Raw genomic sequence first — 14,793 nt, 5'->3', positions numbered from 1 at the left:
ATTTGTGTTTGGCATCGCGCTGCTGATCGCACTAATTTTCAGGGTTTTAAAAAAAACTCAAGTTTCCTAGGGGGTTACAAAACTCACGTTTTGTAACCCACTACGTGTGAATCCCCCTAGTGTATGTGTCAACGTGAGTGTGCGTAATGAAAGCAGTTGTGGTATGCCACAAGGTTGCTCTAACGCCCTTCCCTAGCCCTGCGCGGCGTAATTTAGAAGAGACAAACAGGGTGCTGTGCATTGGCAGTATGGTACACAACAGAATGCAACCACTGGTAAACTTTTGTCCTTCATTCATGATTTTAAATGAATGGACGTTGCATTATTATCTCAGATCCTGACCCCCTAGGGATGCTACCTGCCAAGTTTGACGAAAATCCATCATGAGGTTTTCAGGAAGAAGATGAAAATGTACAATTCAGGCCCCCATTTGGACCTTCCCAACCCCCCCCCCCCCCCCTGCCCCCAAGAGGGGCACCCCTGGATCTGCCATGAACAAACTTGAAACTACAGTCATTAATGTACTCACTCATAGTAGGTATCTATTATCTTAGCTTATCTTAGAGAAGATTTTTAAAGATTCCTTCATTTTTTTTTGGGGGGGGGGTTTGTGCCCCCCTGGGGGCCTCCTGGGTGGGGCATGGTGCCCATTTTAACAAAATGAGATCCTAACCCCCTAGGGATGCTACCTGCCAAGTTTGGTGAAAATGGGTCATGGGGTTCTCAAGAAGAAGATGAAAATGTACAATTTAGGCCCCATTAGGACCCCTCCCCACCCCCCTCCCCTGGGTCCCAAGGGGGGCACCCCTGATTCTGCCATGAACAAACTTGAAACTATAGTCATCAATGTACTAACTCATAGTATTAACTTAGCTCTATCACTTCTGGTTCTAGAGAAGAAGATTTTTACAGATTCCTTAATTTTGGGGGGTTTGGGCCCCCTTGGGGGCCCCCTGGGTGGGGCATGGTGCCCATTTTAACAAATTGAGTTCCTAACCCCCTAGGGATGCTACCTGCCAAGTTTGATGAAAATCGATCTTGGGGTTTTCAAGAAGAAGATGAAAATGTAAAAAGTTTACACACGAGGGACGACGCACGACGGACAACGCACGACGGACGCCGGACGAAGGGCGATCGCAATAGCTCACTTGAGCCTTTGGCTCAGGTGAGCTAAAAATCCTTATCCCGATTCGTCAGTTTGTTGTGTTTATACCATCTATAGACTCTACTACATGTACATTGTACTAACTTCTCACAATCGAAATTCATTGTTACTCTGCTCTGGCTGGCCTGGAATGACTTCTCGGAAATTGTACGGTAGTTCTTATGGTATGTTAATGTCTACAGTACTAGCATGAAAATAAACACATGATGCATGGCCCATGGCCATGGGACTTCTACTCTAAAAGCTAGACTCTAACACTAACAGTTAACACTGGTTAACGTTAGAATTTCTAGTACAAGTCTACTTGCTCATGAGGTAAAATTTACTTAGGCCTACCCAGCCAGGGCAGGGGAGCTGTAATTTAATTAACCAATGCAATAAATTTATGTTTACTAACGTTAGAGTTGTTGTCTAACTCGACACGAACGTGTTGAGGTCACCGAGTCTACAAACTTGTAGTCCGAACAGACAATTTTTACCAATGTTTACTGTGCAACGAGAGGTGGCATCTCCCTGTTTAGGTACCGAGTGGCGTGGGAGCTTGCAGGCTTGGCTTGTGGAGAACTTCAAGCCTCATCAGCGGTTCACATTAAATGTGAATCCCATGCAGAACAGAACTCTACTGTGAACATGTGTAAGAGTTCGTGTATCCTCATCAAAGAGTATATAAGCGCACGCAGTGCGCTAAGAGGGAACACTCTCTCGATTTTACACGTAAACGGACGTAGTACGCAATGGAGCCCAACGGCGGCCATTTTAGGATGCAATCCGCTGGATCTTCCGCAGCGTATATCACGTGGCCGTATATAGTCCAGGCTAGGCTCCATAGAAAGTGCACCTAACCTTGTTTTTCGATATATACAATGTTTTTTGATGGTTTCTTGTCAATTCGAGGGTGCTGATTCCAAATCCGATTGATGCCACTCGCGTAACCTTGAGCATTTTCGGCAAAATGCGAAAATCCAAAATGGCCGCCAGATATGCTAATTTGGCCATGATAATTTAATCCCAGTTATGTCAATTTTATGACCAATTATTCCATCAAAGTTTTTTTAAATTTTTGTTCCTTGAGTAATTCTACTTGCACATGCAAGAAACTTTTCATTTGAAGAGGTACATTTAGTATTTTAAGCTTATTTTCAATTCAAAATGGCCGCCACTCCTATACTCATGTACTATATGAATGGCAAAAAATATGCATAGAAATAGAAGACGAATTTTCAGTCACATACCTACGCTTTTATCAAATTTTGCATGTGCCATGCAAATCTAATGAGTGCCACTAGCAAAACAAGCAAACAAACAAGCAAACAAACAGAAAATGTATTGTTTTTAGACTTATTATATTCTTCATACAAAACTTCAAAATGAATGCCACTCATATAACATACCCCTGCACAATATGAACGGCAAAGTGTTCATGGAAAAAACAATTTTCTTTTTTTTTCTGTCACCCAGGTACACTGTTTCTCAATTTGTGTGCTGATTATAAATCAGAGGATTGTCACTAACAAAAGCTGTTTTATTCTTTGATGCAAACATCCAAATTTGCTTCCTCAATCTGAATTTTTCCCAAGAAATTTGGTAAAACCCACCAAAGCTTAAATTGACGCCAACATCAACATCGTTTATCAGGAATTATTAGACATGAACAATTTGATAAAAGGCTGAATCCTAGATGATGACACAAATGAAATTTCCAATTACCTTTCCTGTTCTACATTATCTAAAGCGATATTATACAAACTTTTCAGTCCCCTCACCCGAGAAAGAACATGAGGAAGGGGAAAGTGGAAAAAAGGGACCACCTCACTTCCTGTTGTCAAATCTCTGAAATGAAAACAAGGCCCAAAAGTTTTTCATGTTAACCTAGATGAACTATATATGGAAGATGAATTCTACCATTTTTTTTTTGAGTGAATGTGTTTGCGTATATGATGTCAAGAGAGACTCTGAGATCTGTACAGTGCTGCCTCATTCTGAAAGCAGTGTTATAACAACTTCACACTGCTTGTCCTTAATCTTCAGCACTCAAAGACTCCAACTCTCCAACTTTCGACGGGAGATCTCCCGCCGAAAGCCCGTTTTGCAAAATATCCCGTTCTCCCGCTTGAGATTTACTTTCTCCTGCCCTGGCTCTGTGTCTCCCACTTGAAATGATTTCTTACTTTGTGTGTTCGTATGTTCAAAAACAAGCCTTAGATAGCACAAAAGAACATTAAGAACCCTATAAGAGCTTCCAGAGCTCAAGCGGGCCCTGGACCTCGGCCGCAGGGAACTTCGCGCTCTTGATAATTTATGCGCTTCGCGCATATCAAGTTGGAGTCTCCCGTTTGCTAGGGGTTTCAGGCGGGAGAATCTCCAGATCAGAAGGTACTTGGGGTTGGAGTCTTTGAGCACTTGCAGATCAGGATTGCTCTAGGTAACCAGACCAGCCGTGTTCGGACTCTGAATGATGGCCTCCTTAATGGTGGCTGTAAACTAACTCCACTAGAGCTCTTTTTACCATATACATGGTGACATAACATTCCCTTCACGGAGGAAGTTTGCAGATGATCTTTTACGTCTCATAGACAGTCCTTGGATGACATGAGCCGAGTACTGACCCATCTCAAGACAATAGAGGAGTTCTTCACTTTCTGGAGACTTTGCCCCAACCTTTATAAGATTATCATCCGACCCATGCCTTCCATCTTAGTAACCATCTTGCCAATGCTGTGTTCAAGGTAGCCCTCTATGGCAAGCCTTCCAAGCATTATAGGCTAAGGAAGTCTGCCTTCCTTCATTGGCACTCGATCACTCTCCCTCACGCTGGATGGAAAGGATGGCAAGTGTCACCAGTCAACGTGCTGTCAACGCATACCCTGACCTTCCAAAACAATAGCATGGGGGCATTTCATGAAGCGTTTCGTCTGAAAAATTTGTCTGACAAATTTGCTCTCAGCCAATCAGATGCAAGGATTTTAGTAGCTTATAACAGTTAGTCAAAAAGAGAAGATCTGACAAAACGCTTCATGAAATGCCCCCTTGAACAACCTGCCATCAATGCGTCTGAAATCCCACAAGCCTAGATTTCCCTCCCGTAACTTGAAAGCTTTGACCCCAAAACCGGTTGGTGAAGATGCTCGTCTGATGTCATCTCTGACACCACCTAAGTTACCTACAACACTGTCTCTGGCCTGGCAACAAAGCCATAGGGCTTCAACGGGTGGTGATCAAGCAAGTCTTCATGTCTTCATTCTGTTTCTATGGCAAATAATCGCCCTCTGACCCCTGAGGAAGTGCTGAACATCACCAGATGTGGTTTTAATTAAGGCAATTGCAAGACTAATATGCATCTTTAGCCTGAGAATTCTGCAAATTTGGGGCTGATGTCACCTGTTGCCAAACATCCAATTAAAGGGTTCTTTAAAGACAATAAAAATTACAGTTTTAGTTTTAAGACAAGACTGAGTGAGATCATGATGTCAAAGTGTATAATTATTATCAACACCTGGGAACTGTGAGAGAACTGAAAGAGGTATCTCACTGCTCCTTTGTTGATGTTTAATGAATAGTTTGTACGGTATTGCGTTTAGACAGTTTCGTTTATGCCTTCACCAGTTTTTGTCGTTATTTTAAGTCAAAAAGAAAATCAAGTTTACTCTATAATATCAAGGCGGTACTTCTAAATTATATCATATCAAAGTGATGGAGGTTATGATCCATTTCAAACTCTCCTCCCTCCCCCCGCCCCCAACTCCTTGCTAGAAAAAAAAAAAAAACAACTATAATGTAAAGGGTTTTTAGTTGTGTCATTAACGTCCGGTATGTTTGTGTCTGCAACCATGTATCTCTGCACTTACTGTATAGGATTTTCTGTACTTTGTTAATATGGTTATAGGGGAATGTATATTAGAAGCTTTGTTTTCTAGATTCCCCTCCATTTTCAACATTATTTGATAAATACAATGCATCTATAGTATTACATTTTTATATTCAACCTGCGTGTAGAATATGATATTATATTGATTTCTTCCGAGACGTTTAGTGAACTTATATTCGTTGTTGAGACAAAATGAAATAGATAAGAAATTGTGTTAAAGATAGTAAGGTTTATGAATATTAAATGCTGAAATATACATGTAGGCCCTCTATATTGTAAGTGACACCCAACATATTTGTATTACACATGCAACACTTTATCACAGCGTAGGTACGGGACTGGAAATACAGTAAATTTGTTCTATATTCCCATGCATTATGTTTTGCCATTCATATAGTACATAAGCATAGGAATGGCGGCCATTTTGAATAAAAATAAGCTTTAAATACTAAATGAACATATATGAAATGAAAATCCTCTTGCAAATGCAGATGGAGTAACTCTAGGAACAGAAATGTACAAAGATTGGTGGAATAATTTGTCACATAATGCGCATTATTATGTTTATCACGGCCGAATTAGCATATCTGGCGGCCATTTTGGATTTTTGCATTTTGCCGAAAATGCTCAAGGTTACGCGAGTGGCATCAATCGGATTTAGAATCAGCACCCTCGAATTGACAAGAAACCATCAAAAAACATTGTATATATCCAAAAACAAGGTTGGGTGCCTTCTAGCCTGGACTAATAGAGAAAATTCTGCCTCCCTTTCATTTTCTATACAAATTTCCAGATGTATGTAAGACCTTGTTATATCATACAGAAGCATCATTTCTACTGAAATATGATATAAAATTGAAGAAATACCTGTTTTGTTCCAAATTGTTGTCCCTCAAAGTTCGAGCTAACTAATGAAAGTATGTGCAGGCTGTATGTCATTAATATTGGATCAATATTGTATTTTTAATTGATATATGTTGTATTCTTCATTTGGTATATATTTGCTATTGTTTACCATTTTCTTCTTTGTTGAAATGTTTGAATATGTATATGCATGTAAATATATGATATTTTTTTTCATTTTTGAAGCGCCATGAGCACTGAAAAGTGGACCTGTGCGCTATACAAGTAGCCACTATTATTATTATTATTATTAAAACGTACTCACAAAGCGCTTTTTAATCTCCCTCTCCCTCCCTCCCTCTCTGGCCCCCCTTCTCTCTCTTTCTTCTTCTTATTTTTCTTCTCCTTCTTTTTCAATTTCTTCTCCTCCTCCTCCTCTTCCTCCTCCTCCTCCTTCTTCTCTTTCTTTCACCATGTTCAGTTTGGGCCGTGAAGAGAATTTCAGTTCCACCATTCATGTTTTCAAGTCACCCGTGTTTTTTTTTTTTTTTTTTTCACGTATAGACAAATATCCCCATGGTGAGATACATTCCGTGGACAAAATGAAACAGATCCGTAACAAAATTTTTATGAATGGTTCAAAACTGGTAAGAGCAGATTTTTTTTTCTTTTGTATTTTTGCCAAGTGTAAATGAATCAGCATGAGAAAGTGCTGTCTTTTATATTCCTTGTGCCCATGCGACTGACTTGTTCTGACCTATATATTTACCAAGTTCAGCATCATCCTTGGATTTGTGTTGCGGAATATGTCATAAAAAGTGCAGTTATGTCTTTTAGGATGTACTCTTGTTGAAATGATATCGAAATTTTTAAATGAAAAAAAAAAGTATAGTACCATTCTTTTTTGGGTTGTTTGTCTATAAATGTGGTGTTTTGAAGAATAAGAGCCCAAAAATAAACTGAAATATGTAATTGTTTGGTGATTTTCTCATCTAATACAGATCAAAATTTGTTTGAAACTCTTGATCATGCACACAGTGAGTCGAGAAGGTCAGAAGGTGTGGGATGGGGATATCCCCCCCCCCCCAACAAAAGAAAGCTTTTGCATTATTTTGTTATTGAAATTCAAATCTGGGTACACACTTTTCATGGAATATTTTCGAAACATGCCCTCAAATATTTTCAATCAAAAATGAGAAAAATTATTCTACTGATAAAATATGAAGTGATAAATCACTGTACATCTGTCACCTCTTGTCCGCTTATGCGTCTTCGCACCATTTGAGTCTATGGGGTGAATAGCGCTCACCGGTAATTTTAAAACCAGCAGTTTGAATGGAGTATAATATGGTGATATAGATATCATGATCTCAGGATCACAATAGGATCACGAGAAATGCAACCAGTAAAATGAAGGGTATAATCTGTAATTGTTTCACGGTTTTTTAATCATTTGAAAATCCATCATCTGATTCTTGAAAAAAAAGGGGGATTTGAAAACTCTTCCAGACCAGTCCCAGCGCCAGTAAATGAGACGTCCATGCATGGTGCCTAATATACTGACTCGCTCTCATGAAACTATCTCTCTCAGCCGTTTCTTGGAGTCAAGATTTTCAGCTATAACGCCGATGAAGCGGGAAACGGAGGGGGGGGGGGGGTGGATACCCGGGGAATCAACCTGTCACAGTTGTATAGAGACTGGATTTTTTTTTTTTTTTTTTTTTTTGGGGGGGGGGGGTTGTGGTTTACATATAATTTTTAAATATTAAGTGTTGCATTTGGAGATTTTGGAAGAAGTTTTTTTTTCACTTTTATTTCCCTTTCCTTGTTCAAGCGGACCCTACTCGCCAGCGGGGGTCATCATGGGGGGGGGGGGGGGGGGTGTCACCCCTGAACCCTCATCCCTATAATAATACAGGTCATATCTTTTCTATCATTGCAGCCTTTGTACAAAGGCTGCCAAAACATTTCTTCTTTTTTTTTGGGGGGGGGGGAGCGCCGGGAGAGAGGCATCACCCAAACGATCAACACCTCTTTACTTTGAGTACAGATAGACCATGAAACATATAAACATGAAAATAACTCTTTCTTATGACTAAAATATGATAAGGAAAATTCAGTTTGTTGCGTTCCTTAAATAGATTCTGTGGGGAGAATTCTGGTACTTACTGTGTACCAGTGGTATATACCATAATTATCAAAAGAAGAGAACAACCGAAAATATGAATAATGGAATCGATATTCATTTCAACTGGGCCCGGTAAGAGAGAGAAAGAGAGAGAAGAGAGAGGGCGGGAGAGAGGGGGAGAGAGGGGGAGGGAGAGAAAGTGCCCTTGATGCACCCCACGTCATTCCAAGGAGGCAAAGCTTTGCCTAGTACCTCCTTGGTCATTCTGTACATAAGCACTACTTGGCTTAGGACACAAGCAGGCTTGCATACGGTCATAATTTAGCCGGCGAACATTGATGGACTATAGATTTGAAAGTTAAAAACATCATTCTTCAATTCTATTTCATGATTAGGCGGAAATTCTACTTCTATAATTGCATAATGAGGTCCTGAATTCATCTTTTATCCTGTATGCCCCATGAAATGAAACGGAGGCAGAAATACGCCCTCTATCGATCACCCGGCGGTTTGCATCCTAAAATGACGACCGATCCCGCCCATGAGCGTACTACGCAAAATCGGGAGTGTTCCTAGGCCCTCTTAGCGCCGCTTCTTGATCCTCATCCCTCTCTACACCACGCTCTTATGCAATAATCGTAAATCCTCGTATCGGTTGTTGTCATGTCATACATAATTCATGTCATGATGTGAAGTAGAATATGTCTGACGCCAGTGACAGTGCGGTGGCCTGTAATTTACTCCATCTTACTACTGCTAGAGATGATCTAGATCCTTCTACAAGTGAGAGCAGAGTCTCCTAGTGATCAAGTCAAAAAGAAGAAGAGACTCTAAGTCTAACGTGCGTTAGAGTTTTTCTCGTATTTAGGCCCCAGACCCAACTAGTCTAACTCACGTTAGTCTTGCTCCTGTACTATCGGCAGCAGAAGTAGCGAAAGAAATGGTTAGCTACAGCTGCACCCGCCTTTGCCTGTTCCCCTTCAAAGTTTTTGAGGTAGGTTGGAATTACATTCTGCTCATTTTTAGTTAAAAATTAACCAAAATATACTTCCGACTTAGGTACCCCGACTTATCACTTACCATACCTCATGACACTTATTTTCTACGTGTAGCGTAATAGGCCTACACTTTGGGAACTAGCCCGACCAGACGCTGTGAGACAACAGCGACTGGGCTGTGTATAGTTAATGTGTTACACACTTACATTGCCTAACGTTACATCTCAGATCTTGCCAATAACTGAGGCTAAAATAACATTATCAGTGATTGTATTCCACATTATATAGGTTCGGTGTAATAATGTCAGAGGTAAAAATTTCGGAGGTAAAAATGTCACAGATAAAAATGTCAGAGGTAAAAATGTCACAGATATGTCAGAGGTAAAAATGTCACAGATAAATATGTCAGAGGTAAAAATGTCACAGATAAATATGTCAGAGGTAAAAATGGCACAGATAAATATGTCAGAGGTAAAAATGTCACAGATAAAAATGTCCGAGATAAAAATATCAAAGGTAAAAATGTCAGAGCAGAGGTAAAAATGTCAGAAGTAACATTTGACAGAGATTCTATGTCAGAGGTAAAAATGTCAGAGTTACTCATATCAGAGGTAAAAATGTGAAGGGGTATAAACTTAGCCAGAGCAAACTGTATTTATCGAATTATCAAATCCAAACTGCGGATTTGAAGAATATTTAGGGAATTGTGTTTAAAAAAGAATTACAGCACTCTCAATATTCTGAGTTTGTTTCCAGTGCTTTGGTGTAATCCGTCTGTTCAGAGGAATATTTAACCAGCTAAGAGCCTAGTAGGCCTATTTAGATCTATTATTGTTGTTGTTATAAGGGGGTTCCAACAATGCCACAAGCCCCGGCCGCACTCTTACACACTCTTACGCAAACGAATTCTGCTTACGTCCAGGCTAGATATAGTCCTTATTGTTCATTTCTTAACTGTTTAGGGTAAAGAAGTTAATGAGGCATAGTCTAAGCAAACCGCTGACTTTCTATCTGTTCTATGTTAATTTCTCAAATCCAGGTTTCGTATTTATCTGGCAAGGCCCGATCACGACATAAATGTACAATTAAAAAAAATACAAAACGCAAACAAACTAACTAGATGTGCCGGCAGACATAAGTAAACTCTTGCAAAATATTTTCTTACAAGGTTTAAGTATCACATGGCACAAAAAACAAATATCTCGAAGTTCAATGAACACTTTGCGGTCAGTTTACAAACTTATGCTTATTAGAACTGGAGATGAACTTAAGCAATAGACTGTTCTAGTGAGAGTAAAAACCGAAAGTTTGCCATGGGATTTCTCTTGTGTTGTAACACAATTATTGTTGAATGGATCCGCAGGCAAGAGAAAAATGTAAATATTTGATGTCTTTCAAACTAAGCTGTTGTTCCAAAGTCAGATTCAATTATGTTTAATGTAGTAAGTTTATCAAACTGGTGTGTTGCTAAAGATTGCTAGAATCAGCCTCCGAAAATGATGTTGTTCCCTCGTTATACAACAACAGTAAGAAAACTTCACTAAAAAGTAATAACTTAGAATCTGTCAGTCGAAATTTTACAAAAGGGGAGTGAAATATTATACAGGCTCAAAATTCGTTAATATTTTTTAAAGCAAAAATATGGATATGCCCAGGTGTTAAACCAAGATTTTATATCATTAACATTTCATTAGATTCACAAACATTTTTTTTTTTTTTTTGGGGGGGGGGGTAGTAAACTAATATTATAGTACAGGAGTGTACAAAACATTTGGGGCTCGTGATTGTCTTCCGGATTTTGATTTATAATGCATGCATTCTAAATTTTTACCAATGACATTTTTATCTCTGGCATTTTGACCACTGACAACTTTACCTCTGAGATTTTTACCTCTGACATTTCGACTTCTGACATTTCTACCTCTGTCATTTTTATTCTGACATATTTACCTCTGACATTTTTATCTCTGACATTTTTACCTCTGACATTTTTACCTCTGACATTTTCACTTTTGACATTTTTACCTCTGACATTTTTACTTCAGACATTTTTACCTGGCACCTCCACATATGCCCTACTACTAGTATGGTCTAATAGTATTACTAAGAATCTTGCTATAGCCTAGGATTGGTCAAGAGCTGATTACGTGGCACGTGATAAAAGTAGTTTTGCCCATCACAGCACCTGAGAAGAAAAGTTCGTTACACTCTATGATGATAGTCATTTTGTTTTGCTGATGTTAGTCCACAGTCACTGCACACACTGCGCGCAGAGCACATAAAAATGTATTGGCTTTGACCGTTGATAGGATGTGTTGGAAAACGCAAAAATTCACTGTTCATTAATGGTTTTAATCAAGGACAAAATTTCGAATGAATATTTTAACCGAATCGTAATGTAATGTCAATGCATTTTCTAAAAAGCTTTGTACAGTACGATGTTCAATGCAACTCGGTTTGTGTGCATTGTCAATACAAAAACAGCGGTCGATCTAAAAAAGGAGCGGCACCGCAGGGAGCTGAAAATATTGCACTCAAATTCGACGGCGATATTTTTGCACTGAAACTTCGAATTGAAAAGGGAACAACAGCATTTGATAGTGCTGGATAATCACGTAGGTCAACTTTTTACATGAATTTCAGTGTTAAATATTCTTATCAGGCAAATAGAAATTAGGCGGTCGATGAGTAGTAGGACCAACCATACGCACGAAATAAAAGTGCGTTGCACTATGGTTTATCATTTGACCTGGGTCAAGTGATAGACCACAGTGCAACGCACTTTTATGTAGCGTCAGTGAGACGATGCACTGTTGTAATCGCTAGCCCACATCTAAAGTTGACTCGTATGTTACCGTACTGTGCGTGCATGTAGTCTAGTTAGTTGTCTTGCTCGTGTTGCAGAATGTCCAGCGTTTAATAGCAACAACACGGTTGGTACCGTAAGTGATATACCTCGACTACCTAGTTACTGTATGTCTAGAGACTCTCCAACTCTTGCTAGACCTAACGTAGGCCCTATGAACAAATCTGCAGTTTGAGTGTTTTTTGGACTTGGAGTCTAGTCTATAAACTAGATCTAGCTGTGTTGTTCCCTTGCTATCGCTAAGCCAAGGCTACTACGCGTCCGTTACGTGCTCTGAAATACGAATCTTCTGCTACCAGCTCGCTTGCTACGAGAATCCGAGCCGCAGGATGTGTCCCGTTTGTGAACAGTCGCCACTGCTTTCGCCGCGCTCAACTCCGGGGGCCACAGGGCCGTGAGTTGCGTGAGCCACCGAATTCTTTGTCCCTTGCCAGTTTGCCGTGCCTCTATATAATTTATCAGTGGAAAATTGTGCAAAGAAAATGGGATTCCATCGGGAATCCCATTTATAACTAGCACATACTGACAGTGAATGGACTGGAATGACGTGGTCATATGTGCATTCTAAATGTCACATTTTTCCATTTTACACGAACTGGAGAATAATTTATCGTAAGGAAACGACAATATGAAACTGCTTTGGACACACAAAAAATTCTGCCAACAAAAGTACAATACCATCATACCTAACACGTGCAAAATGTGAAATTTACCAAAATATGGCGTAACATGTCATGGCACATTTTTGTAATCTGCACATTTTGGTAATTTACCAAAATGTGCAGTTTACCAAAACGTGCCGTAACATTGGTACAGCTACATGATTTTTATGGGTGATAATGTTGATGTGCACAAGTGATGCATCACGCGTTACCCTGGGGTACCGTAGTACCCCGGTTTACTGCGTTGTGTAGCGCCACCTCACGTCCACTCGAGGACAGCCACAAAGAAATGCACGCACTGTGTGTGCGTGTACATAGTCACTCCCATGCCACGGCATGATATCTGCATATTTTAAAATGGGTTCAAGAACGTAGCCAATAGGAAGCGCTGAAATGAGTCACGTGGGCTTTGATTACTTTAGTACCATTGCACTGCAATACCAGTGCGCACTCAATCAGTTGTTACAAGTGCGTTGCGCGCTACTATACGCGCTGTCAATACCTGTAAACAACATCTAGTTCGGGCTGCGTATGCCGGCCGGCCTTTTGTGTGCATAACATAATATGGGGCGTACGTATACAGTACTCTTATACGTACGTACAGTGCGAGATTTTCGAGTGCGACGTGCTTGACTCGACTCTCTTGAGCGAGCGAGTGCTACGTGTAGCTGACTGGACTATTGACCCACAAAGGTACGTGAAAATGCTGCTAGTTTTCGACCCATTTTATAAAACAAATGATGCACAGGATTATTTCGTGGCGTTAGTGGAGACGCAGCTCACTCTTGGGTATTTACAATGTAGTGCAACATGCACTCGGCTTCGCCTCGTGCATGTTTCACAATTGTAAATACCCTCGAGTGCGCTACACCTACACTAACGCACTCTATCCTGTGCATCATTTGTATATTATTTCACCATTGAGTGTTGCGTTTGGTGCTCATTTCGGGTCTGTTCCTTCAAGAAGTAGGTCCGGTAGTAGCACGCCACCGCTCTCACACGCTCTCAACAGCATGCAGTGCGCTGACTGGTGGGTGTGTGTATGCCTGTATGTGTGTGTGCGTGTGTGTATGCGTGTGTGTGTATGAGTGTGTGTAGAGTTGTGAGTGTTTGTTCACTTCGTGTATATCTGCGGGATTTGTGATTGCGTGTGTGTGTGTGTGAGTGCGCCATGGGTATGCAGCGAATGAATAGTGGTGTACAACCCTCGTGTGTGACCATTTATTTCAGGTCCCAAGCAATATAGGCCTAAGGTCTCCCCTCATCCAATTTGCTCCCTTTTTCTGCCTTAATGTGCTTTTCTTCTGCCTCTTTTGTATCCTTTTGCTTTCACATGTTCGATCACACTTTTGAGAGTGTTGTAAGAGTTTTTACGTAGGATCCAATTACGTGATTTGCTGCAATTGAAAGGTGAGTGTTTGTTTTCGTGCTGCATGATTACTGTGTGACGACGTGCACAAAAAGAATGTTCAAACCTGTTCCCCATGTATTTGTGGTAGTGTTGCATTGTCTCCGATGCAAACTTTGCATTATTTTTGTTTCATTTCTATCTATTATTTTTTTTTTTGGTGGAGGGGGGTGGGGTGGGGATGGTTTCTCTGTTTTCATGGAACTCCATCTTCTCCTTTACATTAGCAATAATATTTTGTTCATTTACAGGTTGTTGTTTTTTTTTTTCTTTTTGCACCATGCAGTTCGTCTGCTGTCATCACGCAGTTAATTCCTGTGTAAAGAAGTGGTGTGCTTTTTATACCCCTGCCACACGTAGTGTGAAGGGGGTAGGAATCACCGCGATGTTGGTCGGTCGGTCGGTCGGTCTGTTGCAAAATCTTGTGTCGCGAACTCCTCCTACAGTTTTGAAGCAATTTAAATGAAACTTAGAGTAAATGATAATATTGAGGTATAGATGTGCAAGACATGTTTTTTGTGTTTGTCGGACAATGCGTTGCCATGGTAACCATAATTTCACCAAAACCTTGTGGATTGAATAACTTCCATAATATTTAAGCAATCAATTTCAAAATTGGTATCTATGATGATCTATAGGTGTAGTTATGCAAGACACTCGTTGTGTTTGCACTTGACAAAGCGTTGCCATGGTAACCGCATGTTTTTTTCGAAATGTTGTGGAGTGAACAACTTCCACAGTTTTGAAGCAATTTAAATCAAATTTGGTAGGCATTATGGCCTTGAGGCATAGATGTGGAACACATAATTTTTCTGTTTCTCGGACAAAGCATTGCCATGGTAACCAAAATTTTACCAA

The 14,793-nt window shown here is 40.2% G+C and overlaps 2 protein-coding genes across 2 annotated transcripts in view; one reads left to right on the top strand and one right to left on the bottom strand.

Annotated features, from left to right (window-relative positions):
- LOC140234748 (uncharacterized aarF domain-containing protein kinase 2-like) overlaps positions 1-1,605 on the bottom strand; it is a 77,740-nt gene extending 76,135 nt beyond the window's left edge. The window contains exon 1 of the mRNA XM_072314787.1: positions 1,563-1,605. The gene's annotated coding sequence lies outside the window, so the exon portion shown is untranslated. The remainder of the gene's footprint in view (positions 1-1,562) is intronic.
- Positions 1,606-8,662: 7,057 nt separating this feature from the next.
- Positions 8,663-14,793, top strand: part of LOC140234746 (lipoyl synthase, mitochondrial-like) — a 117,197-nt gene continuing 111,066 nt past the window's right edge. The window contains exon 1 of the mRNA XM_072314786.1: positions 8,663-8,995. Within this exon, the coding sequence (XP_072170887.1) occupies positions 8,942-8,995 (54 nt within the window). The 5' untranslated portion in view covers positions 8,663-8,941. The remainder of the gene's footprint in view (positions 8,996-14,793) is intronic.

Source organism: Diadema setosum, chromosome 11, assembly GCF_964275005.1.
Source record: "Diadema setosum chromosome 11, eeDiaSeto1, whole genome shotgun sequence".
NCBI classification, from domain to species: domain Eukaryota; kingdom Metazoa; phylum Echinodermata; class Echinoidea; order Diadematoida; family Diadematidae; genus Diadema; species Diadema setosum.
Note: the sequence above shows the minus strand (reverse complement) of the source record. Positions and strands in the feature narration are given on the sequence as shown.